At 42.2% G+C, this 24692-nt stretch overlaps 1 protein-coding gene and 2 long non-coding RNA genes across 5 annotated transcripts; 2 read left to right on the forward strand and 1 right to left on the reverse strand.

Annotated features, from left to right (window-relative positions):
- Positions 1-269: 269 nt before the first annotated feature.
- LOC130906357 (uncharacterized) lies at positions 270-12133 on the reverse strand. Of its 2 annotated transcripts, XR_009061311.1 has the most exons (5): positions 11836-12133; positions 10589-11752; positions 10444-10520; positions 8784-10329; positions 270-1506 (listed from the first exon to the last, which is right to left on the reverse strand). It is a non-coding gene; the product is annotated as an uncharacterized LOC130906357 (long non-coding RNA). The 2 variants fall into 2 exon arrangements; XR_009061310.1 differs by having other exon boundaries at positions 10589-12133.
- LOC130906356 (periostin-like) lies at positions 584-21353 on the forward strand. Of its 2 annotated transcripts, XM_057820612.1 has the most exons (23): positions 584-745; positions 1479-1577; positions 3110-3174; positions 3254-3411; positions 6758-6922; positions 6998-7144; positions 7219-7360; positions 12402-12614; positions 12697-12831; positions 13330-13478; positions 13633-13769; positions 14049-14179; positions 14266-14396; positions 14913-15015; positions 15095-15162; positions 15342-15387; positions 15468-15503; positions 17738-18040; positions 18109-18144; positions 20334-20378; positions 20515-20601; positions 20904-20939; positions 21007-21353. In XM_057820612.1, exons 1-23 carry the CDS (start codon positions 612-614, stop codon positions 21066-21068), a joined length of 2628 nt encoding a protein of 875 aa, XP_057676595.1. In that variant the 5' UTR covers positions 584-611; the 3' UTR covers positions 21069-21353. The 2 variants fall into 2 exon arrangements, with proteins under 2 accessions (XP_057676595.1, XP_057676596.1); XM_057820613.1 differs by lacking the exon at positions 20334-20378.
- Positions 7377-9665, forward strand: LOC130906358 (uncharacterized). Its single transcript, XR_009061312.1, has 2 exons — positions 7377-8803; positions 8841-9665. It is a non-coding gene; the product is annotated as an uncharacterized LOC130906358 (long non-coding RNA).
- Positions 21354-24692: the final 3339 nt, after the last annotated feature.

Genomic DNA, 24692 nt, shown 5'->3' on the forward strand with positions numbered 1-24692 from the left:
CTTGGGGGAAAAATGTGTTGTCCTTTTTTCCTAACCAATTTTAAAGGATTTTTTGACAATGAATTTTTGAAAAAAAAAATTAAATTGCAGTTTAAAAAAATTTTAAAAAGGTGATACCAGTTTGAGGAAAATTTTCTGAAGAAATGTGAAATTTTGAGGGGGAAAAAACAGCATTTAGAACATTTTGTGTGGACTTTTTTTTTTTTTTTTTTTTTTTTTAGAAAAAATGACAGATGAATGACATCTATGCGCACACAATGATTTTAAAATCAAGTCTGAATTCAACAAAAAAATGCCGACGGGGCACTGCCCCACCTGCCCCGCGTGGTAACGTCACGACTAGTCACCTATGAGATGTGGAGGAAATAACAGCCAATAACATATCTGGAAACAATGTTTTTTCTGGCGCCACGGCGTTCCGGGTGCTCCGGGATGTGATGGAGGTGTCGACCGCGAAGGGAGGGGCGACGACCCAACGTGGACGAGCTGAGTCACTAATCTCGGGTGGGGTGGAATGGGGGAGAGGGGCAAGGCCTCGTATGAGCGTCTTATAAAAGAGGCGGCCGGCCCACTGGCGCGCACACATTGAGTTGCAAGATCGCGCGCGCGTCATGACGACTCCCGGGACGCACGGGGCGATGGCGGCCGCCTTCCTGTTGGCGGCGCTATGCTGGCGAGCCGCCGTCGACGCGTCGGCCTACGATAAGATCGTTAGCCACAGCCGCATCAGGGCCCGTAACGAAGGGTAAGAACAATAGTTTGCTACCTTTTAATAATTTATTGTTGAAAACACATTTTCCTCGGGGCGATCCCATCAATATTTGAGTAAATCTATTTTAGAGTTTATCCTAAATTTTGCCCGCTTACTAATTAAAAAAATGATAACTTTGGTGGGAAAATTGATTTTCAGAATGAAAAGTGATGCAATTATATACAATTTTCTAAAAATGACATGGTAAACATTAAAATATTCATCACACCAAATAAAAAACTGCATGTTTTAATTTAGCTTCATGGATGGGAAAAATAGTTAATTTTTTTTAAAAACCAAATATAGCACTCAATTTTTCATTTGGACGTGACAAAAAAGTTTCTGAAGTTAAAGTTGATGATCAAAAAGTTTGTTTTTTATTGAAGAGATGGATTTTCAAGTGGCCTCGTAATTGTGAAATGGGAAATCAAATGCAAAGTGGCCAAAACAACTGTTTCAAATGTGTTTTAATGTAAAAAAAAAAAATTGTAAACTAACTCATTGATAAAAAAAGAGGGATTTCTTTTTCCATGTTAAAATTTTATCTGATGAATTTAAATCGGCAAAATGGTATTCAAAAGTGTGTGCATGTTCCTGACATAAAATTAAAAGTGAATGCACAACTGCGCGCTTCCTTTGTTAACATCATTTGTCAGCATTCCTGGTCGTCCCGTCTTTCAACAGCTTTTCTTTCCTTCCCGTCTCTCCTTTAATCCTATTCATTCAGGCCCAACGTGTGCGCCCTGCAACAGGTTCTGGGAACCAAGAAGAAATACTTCAGCACATGTCGCAACTGGTACAAAGGCGCCATCTGTGGCAAGAAGGCGTAAGTGTCACATCATCCTCTTTTGGCTTTTTATCAGATCCAAATGGTAGGTGACTCTTTATGAGCGTGGCCACCTGGGACTTCTTATTTTTGCACATTTCATTGTCATCAACCAACTTTCCTGTTGATAAGTCCAAGCCGTTTTGAGGGCTGCTGAAGTGAAACTCAAGTGAAATTTGCCTGTCATGGCGACGGGACAGCTCTCCCGAGTCTTTCTTTTTATGAGCGGACTCACAACAGACATAGCCACCGGGTAAAAGGGTTTGAATTTTCCGTTGAGAGCCAAGCAACCAATTTTTACTGGTTCAGCCCAAAAGCCAAACGTAAATTTGAGGTGCTTCTAAAATAAATGAAGGCAATAAAATCCCTACGGCGAACGGTCATTAAAAGAGGAGCGGAAAATGAACTTTATCGGTTGTTCTTTCAAAAAAACGTCCGAGGTTTGCACGGAAACAAATTACGACCGAGAAAAATGCCTCGGAGAGAAACACGTGTGTTTGTTTGCAGACAAACTAACAAGATGACAAAAACGCTCAAGAAACAGAGACTTGAGTGTTAGCTTGGCGCGTAAACGCAGGAAGGAAAAGGCCGTTGCTGCTTGATGAGGCCGCAGGGGAGCTCGTTGATGACTTGACTTTAAAAAAAAAAAAAACTTAACTGATTCCAGACACTGTGCATGTGTACAATATGTTGACTTGTAATGCCGTCAAAATATTAGAAACAGCTTTCACTATGATGCGGCTGCATCAATCCAAAATGGCTGACTCCTGTTGCTTTTAATGACTCAAATGATGACAGAAATGTCCACTCAATTTCATCTTTGTGAGTGGCTTTGCGCTCTGATTTGGTTGTTTTTTAATCCAACCATTTATCATGAAATTCCTACTGGAGTCGGCAGCTAAATTCTGGTCCTAATTAGGAGCGAGCACGGTCATGACAGACATATTCAAAGCATTTTTAGCAGATTAGTGGAACTGATTTTATTTCACAGCCGGTCACTTTTCGATCATTGATGCTGTGGAATTTGTTCCTGGGTTTTTTTTTTTGGACAAGGGTCCTTGAGACTTTTTCAAGCCTCTTGTTTACTGTTTTCTTATTTGGTGTGCATTTGTCAAACCGGCTTCATGGGCGTGATTCATGGCAAATTTTCACAATAATCATGCGAATGGAAAGACCATTTTGCACATCAATATCACCACGTGTGTTTCATCGACGCACATGTGGAGCGCATCTGTTATCCCGTCAGAGGGTGATGACATCATGGCTTCCTGATGTCCAGCTGTTAGTGCAGCTATTTGCACATTTTACATGGTGTGAATCCCACACAAACAACACCTGAATGACTATTATCCGTGATCTCAGCATGTAGATGATTGCTCATTGCTGTATTTTGTGAGCGCACCTCAGCTTATCGGGAGGCTGCTGGCATCGCCTTTGTGTTGAAATGCTGGGAGACAACTCCACATCATTATTATTATTATTATTAGAAGAGCTAAGAGTCAAAAACATCATTCTATCCTCCCCCCTTGCAGCATGGTGGTTTACGAGTGCTGTCCCGGTTACATGAGCCTAGAAGGCATGAAAGGATGTCCTGCAGGTCAGTGCCAAAGAATTTCACCCCAAATTTGACCACTCCTTCACATTGTGGACATGTTTTCTCCCCTCGATGACAAAAGTGGCTCCAATCGACCACGTGTACGGCACGCTGGGTCTAGTGAAGGCGCTGGACACGCAGCGATACGCCGACCTCTCCAAACTGAGGGAAGAGATTGAGGGCAAAGGATCCTTCACCGTCTTCGCGCCCAGCGACGAGGCCTGGAACCAGCTGGACTCTGTGAGTAAACATCCGTCTCTCCCAAGGGAATTGAGCGATTATATTTAGCAGTGTTGGCCAAATAAAGCTTCTTGAAGCAATGAAGCTTTGCAGCCAGTTGAGTCAAAGCTTCATTTGGTCTTGGAGCACAAGAGGTGAACACAGTGGAGAATTCTATGAAGAGCTGAAACCAATACTCAAGCAACTCGAGTTTAAAAACTGATCCGAGTAATTTTATTCACTTCGAGGAATCGTTTCATTTTGCCAGCTCTAAGCATCACGTTTTTTTCCCGGACTACTTTTAATGCGGGACAACGTGCTGACATCACGAGAGGAAGAAGCAATTTTACAAAAATACCTTACTGCAGCCAACAGCCGCTACAAAGTACGCCCGCATGATGCTACGGTGGTAGCAGGTAGCGGCTGTTGCGTCTCATAGATATCATTTATATAGAACTAGATGCGACATGACTACTGGTGCACGATAATTATTGGTCCGATAATAAGAATTATGACGTCATCCCGATAATTCCAATAACATTTATAATAGGACCGATAATATGTACTGTTCTGGCTTTACAGTTTACACACTAGTAAGGGAAATCAGTTGACCATTTGGGGGGCACTGCTCCCACCTGCTGGTCAGAATAATTCACTGCATCTATTTTTTGTTACAGTAGTTTGGTTCAATCACTTACACATTGCAGTGTCTAGCGGTAGCATTGAGTCGTGAATGCTTTGTGTTACGTTTCCGCCTCGGAAATATATGTATGCATTTTATGTTTACTATAACATATGGATCTGCAATATATGTTTACTTCTGTGGTGAAGGGTCATATGTACAAAACTTCATAAGTTGTGTTATAGAAGCCAGCCAATGCTTTAGTAGCTCAAGCTAGTGTGGTATGCTATACATATAATAGTTGTGTATTTTGCAGTTTGTTGTATATTGAGTATTGAATATGTGTATTTTTCTGTTGTACTTTCACAATATTAAGACGAGTGTCTTCCCATAAATGCAAGAAAAGACCAAGCCTTGTGGTTTGTGGAAGTGCATTTATTTTTAGCTGGCTGTCGGGCAGTGCAGAAGTGAAACGCACTATTTTGTTCATGTCATTATGAAAAATCTGATGAGATCAAAGGCAAATCTATGTTGAATCCACCACTATTATTTTTTAACCCACCAGGTGTTCAAAAACTCAGGTTATACATTTAAAAAACTATATATTTATTATCAGTTATCGATATCAGTATCGGCTTTGAGGAGCAGGAAGTTATCGATATCGGTTTCAAAAAATGGATATCGTGCACCCCTAGAAATGACAGACTCGGCGGCATTAGTAAACAGCCGCCATCTTAAAGCAGTAGACTTCTCAGTGCTAATAAAGAAGATTAGCATTACTGTCCCTTGCTCACGTAACGTTAGCCCTGCGGAGGGCTAGGTTTCTATTATGACTACTGTCAATGCGTGGCTAACGTGTCTTACATACAGGCTTTATTTAACCTGTAAAAACAGTGCTGTAGAGTCATGAGGGCGTAAGATAAAAACATCATAAAGCTAACTGTCAATTTTAGCTCAGTAATCATTGCTGGATAAAACATCAAGTAGCACTGTTGCCTAAAGTGCTTCAATACCGGCATGCATCATACATTTATTTTGAACACTGCAAAAACTCCAAATCCTATCAGGACTTACAATTTAGACTACAGTGGTACCTCTACATACGATCGCTTCGACACACGAACTTTTCGACATCCGATGTAAAATTTGACTAGCCATTTGTTTCTACATCCGACGACATGCTCGAAATACGACGACAATGGCAGCACCGCAAACGAATGCACGGCGGATTTTCTTGTGTGACAAATCAACACATGTTTCAGAAAAGGTTGGTACAGGTGGTGAAACAAGGAAAAAGTTGAAGCTTACCTTCTAAATGAAGATGCAAATGACAGAAAAATATGAGCGTAGGGTGGGCATCCGTGAAATGGCTCAACAATACATCTCCACTTTCCTCCTCCGACCATCGTTCGCCAGTCTTTATAAGTTAAGCTGACAATTCTTATTGTGGTAACATCTCCAGAGAAATCGCCAGCTTCGCCACGTTTTCATCATTTCTTTCACAACTTATTCAACACAAAACGCCTGCTGTCTGCCACAATTGACGATGTTCTCAAGAAAGCATTGAAAGCGAAAGTAAACTTTCACCCGCTCCCCTCCCTCTTTGTCACGTCAGCGCCGCGGTGCCTTCAGGTACAGAAAAAAACGTCCGCCTTATTAGAACCCGTTTCGTTACACTATTACAGGAATTATTATTATTATTATTATATTATTAATCCGATTTTTAGTTATTATTTTTTTGTTTTGCTATATGTAATTGCCATTTGTAATAGTACCAGCAGTATTTTTTAAGGATTTAGTGCAGGTTTTTGGGCTGTGGAACGAATTAATGGAATTATAATGTATTCCTATGGGAAAATCCTGCTCGACATACGACCATTTCGACTTACAAACAAGCTCCTGGAACGGATTAACTTCGTATGTAGAGGTACCACTGTAATTTAAAACTTAACTAGAATTTGAAGATAGCTTGACACAAATGGAAATTCAATTGAAACGCGTGGGAAAAACACCTAACTTTTAAGTCATGTGTTTAAGCGTGATGACATTTTTAGGTAAGAAATAAGATTTTTTTTTTTTTTTAATAAGCTCTAGAAGGTTTTTGAGTGATGTTTTTTTCTAGTCACATCTGCGATGAACCTGTTTGCTGTTTTCAACAATGTACATTGAAAATAAAGACATTGATCCCCTGAAAATGGCTCAATATTAGGTGAAATGTCTTCTTTTCTCATGTATATTTATAATTGCTCTTCACTTAAAAAAAAATATGTTTTATCTGATTACTCAATTAACCAATAGAATTTTCAGTCGAATACTCAATTACTAAAATATTTGATAGCTGCAGCCCTAATTCTATGTTTAAGAAAATGATTTGTGTGGCAAAAGTGTCATTTGCCATTCGTTTAAATTTAGAAATAATAGCTTTTCCACAATGTTTCGGCTTCAAATTGTACAAGCTGTAAGTTGCGAAAATGGAATGTTTACAAAATATAAAGTGCCATTTTGGGGCAGGAGGGGAGGGGGATGAGGACCTAGCTATACGTTTGCCTAGTCACCCAGGGCCGGCCCTGCAAAAACCAGAGCAGGAGCTATGGGGTCGCCACAAAGTTCACCCAAACTACCATTAAGTGTCCCAATAGAACCCATAACCCTTATAAGGTCCCCCCTGAAGTGCAGCCAGAGTCCATAATACCGCCAAGCGCACCCGAGCCCTCGAGAAGAAGCAAACTAATGTTTTTGTCACAGAGCGTCCGCTCGGCACTGGTGAGCAACGTGAACAAGGAGCTGTACAATGCTTTACGCTTGCACATGGTCAACTCGCGGCTGCTGACCAAAGACATGAAGGACGGCTTGCGCGTCAAGTCCATGTACGACGACATGGGCCTGCACATCAACCACTACTCTAACGGGGTGAGTCGGCCTTTCGAGCTGCAACATTTTCAGCCCGGAAAAAAAGGTAGTAACCTTTTTGTCGCCGACGCAAAGGTGGTGACGGTGAACTGCGCCAGGATCATCCACGCCAACCAGGTCGCCACCAACGGCGTGGTGCACGTCATCGACCGTGTCATCGGCGCCGTCACTAACACCATCAAAGGCGTCCTGGACGTGGAAGACGAGCTGTCTTCTTTGAGTGTAATGGCTCTAGTCTTCCCAGTCCAATGCGCAACCTCGAATCGAGAGTCAACGGGTTCTGCACTCACTTACAGGCGGCCGCGTTGACCTCCGGCGTGATGGACAAGCTGGACCGGCCGGGACACTACACACTGTTTGCCCCCACAAACGCCGCCTTTGAACGCTTGGGGCCAGGCTACCTAGAGCGCCTCATGGGGGACAAGGACATTAGTGCAGGTATGACATCACAGGAAATCCGTGTGGGCCAATCAGTCACTGAATGGCCGCTGACTTAGTGGACACAACACCCAGCCAAAGGTGATCGAGTTTCATGGTTTTCAGCGTCATACTGGGATAAGCCCCACGCACGTATAACAACAAGGCAGATTTACAACTTCCGCGGTGGCGGACGCCCAACAAATTAGTCACAGTCGTCGGTCAGCCAAGAAGCCGGAGCAGAGCACGTTAGATTTCGACGTGACTCACGCCCTCTGTGGACCTTTGGGTCACATTTGGTCCAAAAAAAGTCAACTTGGAAGGGGATGCCAACAGCTCTGTCATGACAGAACTTTAATGTCTGCTTACAACAATTACTGATCATAGGTATACATCATGCTCCAGCACCCCCCCTTATAGAAACAGCGTTTTCTTCATTGAATGACAAACAGAGGGAGGCATCTTGTACAACAAAATACCCGAGCCCTGGTCATGTGCGGTATCAGGCAGGATTAAAGTGTACCAAATGCATGCTTTGGGGAGCTACCCAGTGTTGGCTTGGATGACGCATTGCCATTTAAGTCACTGGGTAGCTGAGCAGGGTGCTTTGGGGCAGCACTTGTTGGTGGTGGTACAGGAAAAGCAGTGTTTACTGATGCTAAAGTAGTTACGTTAGCTGCGTCTCTGATGTACAAAGCATCTTTGCCACTACCGTTGGTACAGGACTACACCTTTTAACAGCTCTGAAAAATGGCACAGCATTACATTTCTCTTTGTGAGCTGCAGTAAGCAGAAGTGGAAAATAAGTAAGATAGCTTTGTAAAAACTGTTGTGATTTAACAAAACATAGCAGTGCAGAACTACAGTCTGGGGTACAGTCTGTCAAACCCCGGTCATTTGTCTTCAGTCTTTCACATGAAGTGGACATGGACTTTTTTCTGTGCTTGTTTTGACTGAGAAAACACAGCTGCTTTTTCTAAGTCTTCCCGCTCCGTGGCCGTGCTGAAACCTGACACCAGGTTGTCCGGTGACGTCAAGGCTTATTTACATACTAACAGTGATTGTACGTCTACTGGGGGCTGTGCACGCTTTACTGCTCACACACGCGCCGACCATGTGAATACACACACAGTGGAGGGAAAGCAAGATGAGTGAGAACTGATTCTATATGTAGCCCTCTAACTTAATTCAATGGTTAGCGTAAAGATGTAACTTACCATTACACTCAAGCAACCTTTATGCAGAAGGGGTGAATTAGTGATTGCTACAAAAAAAAAAAAAACAACAACAACAACAACAGCGTACCACACGTAACACGTCACCTTTGCTCATTAATATTCATGACGTTAGCAATTGTTGCTAGGCGGGTCAACCTCCCTTTTGTCCCCAATAGCAAATGAATGGAAATCGTGTACGAACGAGATGTTTACTGAGCTAAACTTACCAATTCTGTCTGAAAATGATGTCCCTGGTGCCAAATTCACTGGTAAAGATGTGGAAGAACATATAAATGTTCAGTTGAAGAGATAGCTTGAGTGTTGAGGGCTGAAAAAGACGGGAAAATGAGCAGACCTGATTCAGGGGTAGTATTTTTTTCGACACTTTTTTTTTGTGTGCATTGCCTCACGCCACTGGCGATGACATTCTCCTGTTTCAACAAGCTATCCTTTACCACCATATGCCCTGTCTTTCTTATATATTATATCCCTGGTTGTCTTAGTACATATCTGACCGTTCTTGGGGGTCAATTTATACTGTGTTGCTATTTTGGTCTAGCAATCCCAAATGCTACTGAGTGACAGCCAACGAAGACTTAGTTTTTTCATTAATAACAAATCTTAACTGTATTCATTTATTTACACTTCCCCCATACTAAGGTTGTTTCTTTACAACAGAAAAGGTAAAGCTGTTCAATCTAGAGCCTACCCGTAGGCATGAACAGGCTTACTACTAAACGACCAAGGCCAAACATGGCTAGTTTATTTAAATATCCGTATTTTAGAATAACAGGCCTTCATGACAGTTGAGATATATAAATGAAATGTAAATTTTTTACAGGTCATTCACTGTCAGACAGTAGCAGCATGACAAAACGCCACGCTGAACAATAAGTAAAAATATAAAAATGGCTTACCTCTTCTGGGCAGGCTATGGATCAAAAGTGTCATCCGTAGGACCATGGCCTCCAACAAAATGTTTACTACATATGAAGGTGAATGGCTTCACTTTGCTGGCATTCAACTGGTCTTTTGGATGTCTTCACAAGTTGATCTATTGTTCAATTTTTTTCCTCCTTTGGGTTTTTGGCTTTGGGAAACTTATGGGGGGGGGGGAATCCTTCATATGTGGACGGTCGTAATGTCTAGAGTTGTTTCTACAAGTTCCATAGCAGCAGTGTTTACTCTGCATGTTCTTTTTTGAAAGATTGCCGACAGAAAAAAAAGCAGTACTAGCATGGGTTGTACGCGAGCGCGCTTCTATGTTGACCCCCTTCCGGTTTATGATGGTGATGTCACGCAGCCTCGCGGTCTAAAAATAGCATTCGTGCAGTAAGCTATTGGAACGTTCGGGAACTTCATGTAAATATATGATGTTGCCTTGGATGCAGAGAGGCCAGATTAGATACTGTTTGTAGGAGTAACATTCCCTGCATAAATGTCAAATAACAAGTAGTCACAAAGAATTACTAAAACACCTTTCTTAAAGAACTACTCATTCACAATATTTTCAATGAAGAAAAAAATATACATACAGTATATCAAATCTCTCCTAGCACACTGGATTTTGACCGTTCTAAATGTGGTACCACTCGTTGACGTGCTTGTTGGAGCTCAGTTGTAAAGCCACAGGAAATCATTTTGAGTACTCACAGTTCAGAAGTATTAAAAATCCTGAATGACAAATATTTTCCAACTCCTTTGGAGCCTTTAGCTTTCCCAACTCGCGTGGTTCCTTCAGGAAGTAGGCCTTTCGCTTGAACACCGTACTTGCTGCAAACGGCCGGCCGGCACCAATATCCGAAGCACACGAACAATAAATACAGAAATTAAACTCGAGTCTTTTCTAATGTCGAACCACTCACATTTTGAGGCTTTTGTACTCACTCAGAAACTTGGTAGAATCCCTCTTCCTCTCACACGCACGCCAGCTTTGCCTCTCGTCGGGAGAACAACACTCACGGCTATTAGCAGGCCAATTTATATTATAACGCAGCATACACTCACAAAACTTCACAACGGTTTTACTTACTTGTAAAAAGCTGTACGAGGGTCTTAACTTAGAGTCAATGGCAGCGATTTAGTTGTCTTGTAGGGCCAACTAAATCGATTGAGGCTCCTTCTGACCAAATCCTCGAACGCCCTTTTATCTCCTTCCCGCTCTCGCGCTACGTCTCCTTCAGTTTAGTTTTTCCATGTGAATTTCAACCGTACAAAATTGCTTATCCGATCTGGTTGGCTAGCAGGGAATTGTAGACCTCTACTTCCCCAATAAAAACATTCAACACGTAAACGATGTGTTCAAAGTCCCGAAAAAAATAGGAAACTAGATAAGCAAACGTTTATACAGCATTCCAAAGTCAATAAAAATGTGAATCACAAACAAGTGCGCATATACGTCTTCGTGTCCCCTTTACTTTACCTTCAGCTGATTTTTTTCCCACTACTGCAGATTCATCTGTCCATTTGTAATTGTAATATGGTGAGGGTGTAGCCCTGAATTCGCCCCCACTATGGTTCACATAATTCACAAGAAAGGACTGGTGTAGTAAAAAATAACAATTTATTGAACAAAATAAAATTAAACAAGCGGCATTAAAGTAATGGCTTCCTCAAAAGTCGTCCTGGACCCCCAATAATAGCCCATTCTAGGGTTCAACTTGTCTTTCACAATGTAGGCACAGATCACTTTACATCAATTAAAACACCTCACTTCAATAAAGTAATTCACTGCACTCCAATAAAACGATTCACGGCACAGCAAACTCAAAACAATGATGTAACCGAAATGATCCGCCACGGAGCCCCCTTTCTTTGTAGGCTCTATTGGACACAGACGGTAGGGGCGACTATCGTTTTACCAATACCGTAATTCCCGCTGTCGTACCTATTATAAAACAATATATATAACCCACAAACGACTTTATAAACTGCTAATGTGGCTTGGAGGTGTGTAATGGAAAAGCAGGAGGAAAAAACGGCACATACACTCGAGAAAACAGCTCTGAAATACACCACAACAATTCATTATAACACAAAATAAAACATTCTTTTCAAACTTCCTCCAAATTATTGTCAATCATGAAGTGTCAGGTGTGTGTAATTGTAGTGAGTAGCTGATACCTTGCGCTGTCTATTTTTGGTCGTCGTGCTTTTGATTGTTTTCACAACAGATCGCCGTCACCAACGTGGGGCTCTGTATCATAAAGGTAGTTCAACATGAATCACACATAACTGATAATTTGTCCCACCTGCCGACCCGTTTAAATATGTGCTTACCATTGATTAAAGTTGTAATCACACACGCGATGAGTCATCGGCATCCGCAGCTCTCAAAATTCACGCACTGCCGTTACTGCCGAGATCACCGTCTTTAATGTCCCCGCACGGCCGTGCGCACAACTTCTTCAAAGCACGCGTCCATTTAAACTAGTGGCATGCTCTTTTATGCACTTCCCTTTCTCACCACTCCCACACGCTTCCACGGGGGTACTAAATTCAGCCTAAATGGGCTTGTAGCGCCTCCTGTTGGCCGGAGTCAACATTCAGCCTGCATGCCGGTTCACGTGCTACACCCCATTACATAATGTATTAATTTTGTGACTATATTAAAAAAATGTGCTTTCTCAACTGCTAATATTTTGGTATGAGGGGGCAAGACATTCATTTGAGGGAGCATTGCCCCTGCGTGATTAGTACAGTATTAGTAGTTTCCAATAATTGAAAAGTACTGTTGAAACAAGACTGCTGAAAATCTGAAGCTGAATCAGAATCTCGGGGTATTCAATGAAATGAGTTGAAATGTCAAATGGAAATTGCGAGTTCCTTATTCTGTCGTCTCGCAGCCCTGGTGAACTACCACCTGCTGAAGAGCGTCCAATGCTCCGAGGCCATCATGGCCGGTTCAGTGTACGAGACCGAGGAGGGCGGCGCCATCGAAGTCGGGTGCGACGGCGACAGTCTGACGGTCAACGGCGTCAAGATGGTGCTCAAGAAGGACATCGTCACTACCAACGGCGTCATTCACCTCATCGACCAGGTTCTGGTGCCTGACTCGGGTGAGAACGCACGTGTTGCCGGACCAAAATATCAGGATCGTATCCGTGATATCCGTGATATCCGTGTCCGTGCGTGTTCCAGCCAAAGACGTGATGGAACTGTTGGGCTCCGGCCAGAGCACCTTCAACGACATGGTGTCAGAACTGGGTTTAGCCGCCGCCTTAGGCCCAAAGACAGAGTACACGCTCCTCGCCCCCCTCAACTCCGCCTTCACCAGTGAGTCCCGACTTCAGCCCATCTAGTTAGAAAGAAAATGTTTCAACAGTAAAAGAGAACATCCTTCTGCCATCTTTTGCCTTAAGGCCCTGAAACTTGTTTCTTTTAGCCACGTGAAGTTTTGCTGGGCATGTTTACTATGTGGATCCTCACAAAAATGTTTTGCCTTAAAATAAGTTAGCCTTTTTGGTTGACAGCTGCCATCGAAATGTCTATTTGGCTATTTCCATGCGTCCTCGTGGTAAAGAATTTCTCCCTCCCATAATTACCAAATCTTGTATACGAGACAGATGGTGAATTCTGCACAACGTCACGTGCGTGTGAAGCAAGACCGCAAAATTTTAATCAGTTAACCACAAGAGGCTGGAGCTTGATCGAGCCGCAATATTAATGCTGGACCTCCCTCCCAGCCCAGCGCCCACAAGCCAAAATTGTGATAAAACCAAGATCTTCCACATCTGCCATCTGCTTGTCTGTCTTGTGGACTGTGCTTTTCAGGCGAGGTCATGACGACCGACCAGACGCTGCTGAGGTACCTCCTGGAAAATCACATCTTGAAGCTGAAGGTCACTCTGAACGAGCTCTACAACGGCCAACTGCTGGAGACGCTTGCCGGGAAACTTCTGCGAGTCTTCATCTACCGCACGGTGAGCTCCCGCCAATTCAGCATTGTTCAAGAATATACGAATAAATAATTTGAGAAAACCCTGGCGGAGGACTGCTTTCGCTCCCTTTGATTGAAAAATAGCATCTGGGTTTGTTTTGCTGCTGATTGCCATCGATGCCTCTCCCACGGTTTAGGCGGTGTGCATCGAGAACGCCTGCATGGTTCGAGGAAGCAAGCAAGGAAGTAACGGCGCTCTCCACCTCGTCAGGACTATCATCAGACCCTCGGAAAAGACCGCTTATGACATCCTCAAAGCTGACGGACGCTTCACGTGAGACTCTTCTGATTGAGGTTTTGCTAGAAGCGGTGGTAACATACACATTTCCATTCCAATTCCACTAAAATGAAGCATCAATTTAAGACACCGAGTATCAAACAACAATCCTGTTTCTCTTCCATTCTGACAACGATTCCGACCAGGATTTTTGTTTTTGGGTGATTTTGCAGTCGTTGTGGTTGCAATTCATTCCTGTCAATGGAAATGTTTGTTTTGGCAGACGTGTTTATGTTCATCATGATGAAAGAAGCGTGCCGTTTATTTCTGACGCAGAATTTTCCTTTCCCTGATGGAGACGGCGGAACTGCTCGACCTTCTGAAGCAAGACGGCTCGTTCACCGTCTTTGCGCCGACGGACGAAGCCTTCGCCGACCTGGACGCGGATGACATGAAGCTGCTGAAAAGTCCGTCAGTCGGTCGCATCGGAACACTGATTTTATGGCAACAAAGTCCCCTAGGTCCTGCCCTGAAATGGCTTTTTTTCTCACAGGCGACCTGAACGCACTGAGGACCATCTTGCTGTACCACGTCAGCCGTGACATCTTTATCAATGGCGGCTTGGAAGGAGGCGTGACCAACCTACTGAGGACGCTGCAGGGCAGGAACCTGCAAGTTTTGTCCGTAAGTCGCCTGCTTTGCTTCATGACAAAGTCTGTTCCGAAATGAATTGAAATCACTGCTGACCACCAGTTATTGTCTGAATGCATCAAGTTAAATAAAACCGAATGACACTCTTGAAAAGGATGACGTTTAGGCTAGGCTCAGCGCTCTCTATATTTCTCCTTTTTTTGTCCCAAACGAAGGGCCTCAGGCCATGATTTCCAAGCTCAGATTTGATCTGTGGAGGCGGTCCAGAAATTGTAAGGAACTGGCTGCCGTCCTTTCCATTAAATGTACAACTCTCAACCCACCAGGCTGTGTGGGGGAACGTGATCCCCGAGCGACTCAGTCAGGCCTCCCGATTGCGGGAAGTTCCGTTATTAGGCAGATCGGGCTGTTTTCGCCATTAACCCTCAAAGTTGAAAGTGATCATGAGGAAGTAACTTTCCTTGTTAACCAAATATGGTAACACGGGAGGAGAATTTAATAACATTCCATTATATGGCAACCTCGCGGTTTACCTGCGTGTTTATTCAGGTGAACAACTCCATTCACGTCAATTCCGTGGACGTACCGGACAGCGACCTGATGGCCACCAACGGCGTAATCCATGTGGTGAACAACCTTCTCTATCCGGCTGGTTAGCACTTTTTTTTAAAGAAAAAAGACAAGAACCCTGCATTGGTTCATAGCTGACAATGCCTGATGTTTCCTTGTAGATCTTCCCGTAGGCCGTCAAGACCTGCTGCTCCTCCTCAGCAAGATCATCAAGTACATCAAGATCAAGGTAGGGCATCCAGTAGAGAAGAACTGATGTTTGCAAACCATAGGTTGGAAGAACAATGAGTTTTTCAGCGTTCCAAACTGAATTGAATCAATGACAAAGTATTCCCCACCAGATGGAATAAACCTTGAAAGAGGTCAATTACTGTTGGTTCACGGTTTCCGTCCTCTGATTTTTTGCAGTTTGTGTCTGGGTTCTCTTATGCCGAGATACCGCTCACCTTTGTCAGTAAGTGTCTCTCTTTTTGTTAAATCTGAGACTTACGCGCTAAATATGCTGATGCTAAAGATGTTTGGTTTTGTTGGTAGGGAGGACCATCACAACAACAACATACACTGAGAAAAGTAAGGCCAAATTTTCACTGTATATCAATGGAAATTAGTGAATTAGTGCTAAATGGGTGTTTGGGTTGATCTCTTTGCTTGGGTGGATCTGTCTGTCCTGAAGTTCTTTTGGGAAAGTGCAGAAAAAGGCCTGGTGTTTTTCTTCCTCATCAAATTTTGGCATGAAGAAAAATTGGAATGAATGGGCAAACTTCACACTCCAGAGTTGAGGTTCTAAAGGACAGCTCCAATTTTTCCATTCATGGCCTGGGCTAGTCTCTAATATGTGAACACCCAAAAGTGACATTCAGGTGTTAGCAATTTTCCATAACGGCATCTCCCGGGATCAGTTTTGTGATCTTAAAAGATTCACAGCGGAATATCCGGATGTTTTCAATGATCTGGAATCCTCCCAAGCTTCCAGGCTCTGATTACATTCACGCTTCCTGTCATCAGCCACTCTTAAAGTCCCCCGGGACCTGTCGGCGTATCCAATCTTGGCATTTAGTAATGAGCTCGTTAGGCTGTCAGTATTGCAGTGAACTTGCATACCTCTGGGTATTGAGTAACATAGAAGAGATAAAGCAGGAGTTAGTTACTAGAGACAGGAGATGCCAGGCAGTACAAACTGTGTTGTTCATCATTTTCTTGCCCTAACTCCAACACGAAACCCAAATCTGCTTTATAACTCTGCCCGAAACCTTGATTGGGTCCAAGAACCTGAACATTTGAGTTGTTTTCGGAGGTTCTGAAAGGACAAAAAGAGTCAGGAGAGTTAAAGCTGATTTATGCTTCTGCGTTGCGGTGACAGCGGACCCAATTTACAACCTGTTGTCAGGATTTTTGCAATTTTGTGACGAGAATGTCAGAACATTGATTCCGGTCCAGCACAACAACACCGCCGTTTTCAAACATTCGCAAACGTCTTCTGTGTCGCCTACGCTTCAACATTTGCATTAACATTTGTTGTTCCACATTGATTAGCTGCAGCTGCAAATATACGGCGGAAAACACTCAGGTGACTTGAAGTTCCGCTCCGAGACCCTCAATTTGGCCAGATTTCAAAGTTGTCCTATATGCATGTGTGATACATCATTGGGAAGTTTAAAATCTCAAGAAAACATTTGAACAGGACGGCATTTAAAAAAAAATAATAATAATTTAAAGAGCAAAGCTCTATCTGGAGGTGAGAGCACGCGGGAGCACAATTACAGACGCCATGACTTTAACGAGATATTATTGCGTACTGACCTTGTTTCGATCCAAAAACTCCGTGTAGCATGTATCACTGAGTGTCAAGACACAGTTGTGAATGGCCACAGCTGAATTTTTGGGGGATTTTATGAGTGAAACATGGTAATATAACAAGGGTCGCGATGCAGAAATCGCAGACATCAAGGAGTGGTCGAAATTTTCTTTTATCATATATTCACCCTATTAAACGTTTTTTTTTTTTTCAATTTTTCTTTGTTTGGATCGATTATTTATCATCTAACATATCGGAGAAAATGCAACAGAAACAAAAAACATACAATAATACGATAGTTATGAGATAACTATCCGTGACTTTTTTACAGACGCCATTTTTTTCATTGTGACGTAATTTGATTAAAAGTTCACAATATGCAAGTAAATAATTTTTTAAAGTCGTTTTTTTTTTAAACGAAATATTAGACATCAATTAATGATTCTAAGCTAAAAATGACAGACATTTTGAATAATTAATAAATTTAATTACCCTTGTTTTATGGCTGGGTTGAAACAAAAGCGGTTGCGCGACGTCTGTAAACGGGAGTTTTCAGGGTAAAACGGGCAAATTAAAAAAATAGTTCGGGGGCATAATGCGCCATGAATCTGCTATGGCAGCATATAGACATATTGTTCTATCAAACACAACAGTTGTTTTGGCTTAAAATACAGCAGTTTCTTTTAAAGAGGAGCGCAAGAGCAGAAACTACTTTTTCAGTCTTGTCTGTGTTTTCCGCCATACACGTTGCCATTGTTGTCTATGACCGGAGGAAAAATAAAGGAAGTACAAAGCCAAAGCTGTACCCCTCTAGTGGCTTGGCAGTGAATTACAGAGCGACGAGTTCCCTTTACGCAGAACTTCGAATGCTCAATGAGGACATAGGGTCTACGCCGTCGCTCCGCTGTCAACGCAACGAAGAAGCATAATTCAGCCCTTAGTTGACATTAACAAAGCACCTCACGACGATCGTAAATGTTTCTAGACGAGTACCATTTCCTCCCCACAGTCCCCGAACAGACCCAAGTGATCCGGATTATCGGAGAACAACCGTCGATCACCGAGGTGGTCGAGGGCGAGCCCGCCATCACCAAGGTAACGCGGGTAATCGAAACGGAACCCACGGTCACCCGGGTGGTAGTGGACGGGGAGTCCACCATCACCGAGGTAACTCGGGTCATCGAAACGGAGCCCACCGTCACGCGGGTTGTGGTGCGGGGCGAGAGGGTCGTTGAGGGAGAGCCCTCCGTTACCAAGGTAACCCGGGTCGTCGGGGAGCCCGGCGTAACCAAAGTCACCAGAGTTATCGAGGGTAAGATGTCCACCTCGGATCATTTTTAACAAACGCTGAAAGATAATCAACGGCTATTGAAATTTCAGGTGGACAAATGGCGTCAGAAGGGATGACCATCTCAGGTCAGTTCCCTATCCTCCATAAATGATCTTTTTTTGTGTCTTCATCATTCCAGCTAGCATCGTTGCTACTCAGACATCATTCTCATGGTGCGCTCCCAAGAATAGACAGTGTGTGGAAATTCTTCAAAAAAAGCATGCGTTCACTTCCACATGTTCAAAGCTTCTGAGACGGATTGGTCCGTGGTCTCGATGAAGAATAAAAACCCTAACATCTGTAAAAATGTGTACTCTACAATAGTGCTGCTACTATTAATCGATTAACTCGAGTATTCAATTAGAAAAAAATATTTGAATTAAATTTTGTTGCTTCGAGTATTCGTTTAATTAAAGTGGCGTTGTACTGGTTTATTATGAAAGTGTTTGCATTTAGTTTTATTGATGATGGTGTATACACTGCCCTCTAGTCTGCCTCTTTTCACATGGCTGAATCCAACTGCTCTGTGTTAAGACCAACGTAAGCTAAGTTTTTGTTTTAAGCTTATGTTTTTTAATGCATTCTTTAATTTAGTTTATAGGTATATTTAGCCTTTTTTTGTGGGAATATGTGTTTGAACCATTTGTTAAGAGCATTGTAAAGAAAAAAAAACTTTAGCATTTTATAGCATTTAAGCTAGCGGACTTTTCCTATGTAAGTTAGCCAATTATTCTTTTGTTGTACATTGATTCTCATTTTTTAAATTTTTTATATATATATATTTTTTTTTTTTTTTTAATTTCATGTTCCTTATCCGATTACTCGATTATTCGAACTAACTAGTCCATCGATTAATCGACAACTAAAATATTCGATAGCTGCAGCCTTACTCTACAAGATTGTCTTTGACTTGAGTCTCCTTAACGCATGAATCATTTGATCCTCGTTGTTTCTGTAAAAACATAAAGTGACTCTAATGAATATGACAAAAGGCTACGAAGATAATATGGAATGTTGGTATCTGGTTATTTTCTATAGTTTCAAATAAAAATCTCAATTTCTAGAATTCACTGTAATGTTTACAAAAAGATGCATTTTCTTCAAAATGATCTCTGGGTCTATCAAAAACTGCAGCCGTCTAAACAATGCCGATGTTTCCGAAAACAGGGATGTTATCTTTATCGACTAGACTTCAAATTGTTGTTTATGAGAATGGCTTTTATTGGTTCTTCCTTCAAGGCAGTCAGCTCATAAAATTGTCTGGCGAGAGAAAAAAACAATAAATCAGATGTTCAGCTGAAGTCGTAAATACACTCCGACAGACCCGCGGGTCGACTCGCGTAACGTTCGGAAAGACACTTGTTGTTTTTTATTTTGTTGCTAGAAACGCCGGGCTGCGACACCATGATGTTAGGATGTCTGTCCACGCAGATGTAAAAACATAGATGCCTCATTGAGTTGATCTGGACGGGCGTTTACTGTGGTGCGTTTGCGTACGCCACATCAGATACCGCAGATCTCTCCTTGTGAACTATTGAAATTCAGTGGACTGACACGAACTAAATGACTCTCATTCAATCGTGGATTTGCATACTAAAAAGTGCCGTATATCACTCGGCACCAAACGGAGAAGAGAAAGTCACACTCCAAAAGAGGCGGTTCTAGCGCCAAGATTAGTTTCTAGCACTGGGAAAAACTGTAAGCATAGTTCTTGTCATGGGAGATGATTCTATGCTGAGAGACTTCACAGAAACGTGTAGTCTCAAAAGAAAGTATTGGTCCTTAGAGAAGGCTCTTGTCCTCAGTGAAGGTTTTAGTCCTAATCATGAGAAAAGATCCTTGTTCTGAGAGGAAGTTTTGCTTCTACGTTGAGATTAGTTCAAGTGCTGAGAGAAGACCAAGGAATTTTTTTGTAAATACAAAATTAGATTTTCCCCAAATAAGTTTGTAGTCCTGAGTAACAGAAGCTTCTAGTCTTTGCCAATTTTCTCATCAAGAGCTGATGTTCTATTCCCAAGGAAAGTCTCTAGTACGAGTGAAAGCTCTATGATTGTCTCTCATGCAAAGAGTCTAGTCCGGAGAGAAGGTTCAATGAGGCGTCCGTGTCTAAATGTCTATGTCTGGTGTTATCTTGTATGGCAGTGAAGGAAGTGGTCATGCCTATCTGTCTATTTGTCCATCCATCCATCCGTCTGTCTATTTATTATTTGGTGCTAGGGTCTTTCTTTCTATCTGTTGACGTGAATTAATGGATTGACTCTCAACACCTCCCAAGGTGGAGCGCTGTTCCCCGCGGAGTTCCAGCCGCATATCATTGAGGGTAGGGGCTCCGCTCACATCTCCAAAAAAGCAACAGGAGTCTTGATTGTGTGGATATGATACGAAAGAAAACAAGTCTACTGCTGCTTTTGCTGCTTTTTCCTTGCCGCCGTTAACTTACTGCTCGGTCCACGCAGGGCCCGACTTTTCTCGGATCACCACAATCCATGGTGACCCCAGCCTGGTACAAATGGAATCTGAGAGGATTACCAAACTCATCCAAGGTTTGTTTGTTTCTTGGTTTCTGAAAAAAAAATAAAATCGTTGATGGTAGTTTTGCATGTCATTCAAAAATGCAAGTCAATTCAACAGGAAGTAACCCTGAAGTGCATCAAAATGAAGAGAAATTGACGCCATATACCAACCAGCACAGTAAAGCTACCATCGCAATTTCTCCAGATTTTGCATTTTTTAGTTAGTATTGTTTCCGCTGATCATTTGAGTTAGGGCGTGGTGACCTTTTGTCCACATGTTTGCATACGTTTGCAAACATGCCACAGCCATAACCATTGTGTGCATGTTGCAGAGGGCGGGAAGTTTGCCGCCGCCAGGAAGAGTCCAGGTAAAACAAAAACTCAGCATCTGACCTGGGATTTGTTGTTGAATTGTCTGTTGGTTTTGGTCCTCAGACGGAATGAGAAGAAGGAGGACACGCTTGGTCAAGCGTCACCGCAAGGCCACGCCCCAGTGAAGAACACCAGAGCCGCGAGTCGAGCGCCGACGAATCGGATTGCGGATCGACCGACACGAAAAAGAGCTCATCTCGGGTCTATTTTTGTATTTTAATAAGAAAGGGAAATAAAAGATTGCTGTGCGTGAATACTACCACGTGCGCACATCGATGTTTGCTGTGATCAAAAAAGTGACATGAAACATGACGTATTTGGGCGGTGCTCGTATTCACCGCAAAGGATGCCTGGATTTTTTTTTTTGCTGCAATACGTTCTGTAAATTATCACAAAGTCAATAAAATACATTTGATACATTTGGCGATGTCTTTGATGTTGTTTTTCAGGGTATGTTAAGTTATCGCCAACATTTTTCAGGGTGAAAATTCACAGAGTGGGTTTTGTTGACGACTTGATTGACCGTAATTGACTGTTCTGGAAACACGCCTGTTTCACTTTGCTTGGAGTGAAATTGTCGTGAATGTTTTTACGTTTACGTAAAAGGGTTTTAATTCAGGGCAGAGTGAGTGGAGGGAAAATGGGGGGTATATTTGTTCCAAATGATCTGTGGTTCTTATTAGCCCCCAGGGCCGTCTCCAGTTAGCGCATGAACACCTGGCCTGGTGTCGACATCCGATGTCATTCCACAGCTTGAAGAAAAGACAAATGTTAGCTTACGAGGCGTGCAGGACGAGGCTTGAACCGGGGCTTTTGTCTCAGTGGGCACGACGGAGTCGCTTTGGAATGATTCGCCATTAATAATCAGCGTGTCGAAATAGACCAGCTCCATCGTCTTTGTTGTCCATTTCGAAATAAACCAATGGGTCAAAATTGTCCATGAGAAACACTTTTAAGAGCTCAATCCGCTTTGACGTGTAGAAGAACATCATTTCTAGAGTCTTTTATCATGAAAGGGAACAATGTGTTCAAGGGTCAAGCTAATCTTTGAACTCTTACAAAAAGCACATAACTTCATTTAGTATTTGATGTTTATGGAAAACAGGTTGGATCGGGGAGTTCAAATCATCTTTGATGTTTAAGAAAAAGCATACGTTCAGGAATTTTTTTCTGTTGTTTCAAGTTTAATAAAACAAAAAAACCCACATCTGTAATTGGTCTTTGATGTTTTACAGCCAATCCATCACCGAAACACCTCGTTAAGACTCACAACTGAAGCGTCATTTCTTGTTTCCGCGTCGGGTCTGGACCCTTCTCTCCGTCCCCGGGTCCGAGCCAAAAGCTTCCTCGCTGTCACTTCTTTCCAATAGCCCGGCCTCGCTCGCTCCGTCCGTCCGACTGGCTAAATTAGCGGCACATGAAGCTAGAGAGGCCACATCTGCTTCTCCTGGACTGGGACTCGTCAAGACGACCATTACGCAGTACCACCAGAAATGTGCCGCTTCGACTCCGAGGCTCGCGAGTCATCTACAAAGTCGTGTTTAAACCTGTTTTATCGGAGGAAAGAAAAGTCGACACGGTTTAAGGTCAAAGCGGTCATTACGTGGTAGTAATGTCAATTGCTTGCGACTAGGTTTTTAAATGTAAAGGAACCATTTCTATCATTTCCTTGAGTTCCTTCAAAAAGAGCTACGTTAAACCCTAATCGTATAGTACTTGAATGCGAGTGTGGAGTCCAGTGTACTTTTACGAAAAGTGACCAAAATGTCCTTGGAAGCGGGAGAAAGTGCAAAAGGCCAAGACGTTTGTCCGTGTTCCTTGGGGAAGTCGACAAAATTTCTCCTCTGCGAGCCAGAGTGACATCATCTTTCCAGATTCTTCCATCCAAAAAAGACAAGAAGAAGATGAAATGTCTTTGAGGTTGAATGTGAAATTGCAAGTATTCTTCAAACCATAATTTTGATCCCAAGTCAGTCATGAGACTAATGCAAGTTTATCAAATATTTGTATTCTTGATGGTAGCTTTGAATGTAATGCAAAAGCAATCATCTATTACTTTTTGTTCAATGGCATTTCTTGTACGCGCCGACAAGCAAAAACCATTTGACTCATTGACACCGTTCATACACCAAAACGAACGGAACCCAATAAAAACATGGGTTTTGAAGGGGAATTTTTCCCCCTAAACGCTACAGGTCCTATAGTTTTTGTCCGAATCACGTCATTTTACACATCAAAAATTGGAGAATATTGAAGGCTATGATTTTTCTTGCGGCAAAAGCCACAAGCGGAGTTTGACTTTTGGGGCAGGGCGGGGCACACATGTTGAGGACCCCGAAACGCAGTGTCAGCAATAAAATTAACTTAGAAGAATATTTATGATAATAAGTTTTTGCTTCCCATCATTCTTGATGGGTATTCTACGCTATAGGTGTTGAAAAGCAAGAACAGACTGAGGAACAGTTTCTTTGCTAAAGCCATCTCCACCCTGAACAGCCATATGTAACACCACATCACCCAATGTCCAATATTCCTTTACATGCAATATACTATGAGCAATACTTACTAAGTGCAATATTCAATGCCTCACTATCAACTTCTGCAACTTAACTTCTATTCAGTGCATATTCCATGTGCAATACTTATTTACACGCAATATTAATCTGCAATATTCAGTGCCTTTACTGTCAACTGCTGCTACTTCACTTTAATTATGTGCACTGCCTGAACATAGAACTACCTCATACATATTTTATATTTATTTAGATTTTATTCTTTTATGCTTGCAAGCCACTTTCAAGATTTTTACTTGTGCAATATTCAATGCCTCACTCTCAACTGCTGCTACTTCACTTCAATTATTTGCACTGCCTGAACATAGGACTACCTCATACATGTTTTATATTTATTTAGATTTTTACTTTTATTCTTGCAAGCCACTTTCGAGATTATTAACTTGTCCTGCACTGTGAAAGGAGATGCACCAAAATTTCATTGTAAGACTGTATAATGACAATAAAGGGCTATTCTATTCTATTCTATTCTATTCTATTCTATTCTATTCTATTCTATTCTATTCTATTCTATTCTATTCTATTCTATTCTATTCTATTCTATTCTAAATCAGGCTGCTTAGGACAGCTATTCTTTTCGCCAAGATCATCATCCATTGAATATGGTACACCCGCCGGGGTCGTGCCAATGTAGTTACCTCTGTCAAAAAATTGTGTCCCCTGGGCGGAGCCACTGCGCTGCACTGATTTGTTTGAATTCTGTGTTTTTGTGATGTAGTAATCTACGAGGTTTTGTAACATGGCCCATCCATTAAAAAAATGAAAAAATAAAAGAAAACATTTTTTTTCTGTCGTATAATGTAACATATGCACTAAACGTAAAAGAAGGCAATGTTTTACTGTTTTACTCGTAGGATGACCTTTAACTGTTATTACTGTAATTCAAGTCCTGTATGGAATTTCTCCAGTTTAATAAACGTCAATGTCCAAAATATATAATTATGGTTCTGTTCTGGCTTCACTTAATTAAGTCGACATAAATCATAACTCGGGTGTGTGTGTGTGTATGTGCGCTCCCGCGGCCAGGGGATATCATTTTTGACAGGGGTAACTACAATGGCAAGACACCGGTGGTGGCTCTGTTGTACAATTAGCGTCTTTAGTGGGGCATATTGAAACTCTACTCACCATTTTAGCGGTGCTCTCCGCCGTTCCATGGTCCACATTTTCAATTCT

This window comes from Corythoichthys intestinalis, chromosome 18 (assembly GCF_030265065.1).
Source record: "Corythoichthys intestinalis isolate RoL2023-P3 chromosome 18, ASM3026506v1, whole genome shotgun sequence".
In the NCBI taxonomy this organism is placed as follows: Eukaryota; Metazoa; Chordata; class Actinopteri; order Syngnathiformes; family Syngnathidae; genus Corythoichthys; species Corythoichthys intestinalis.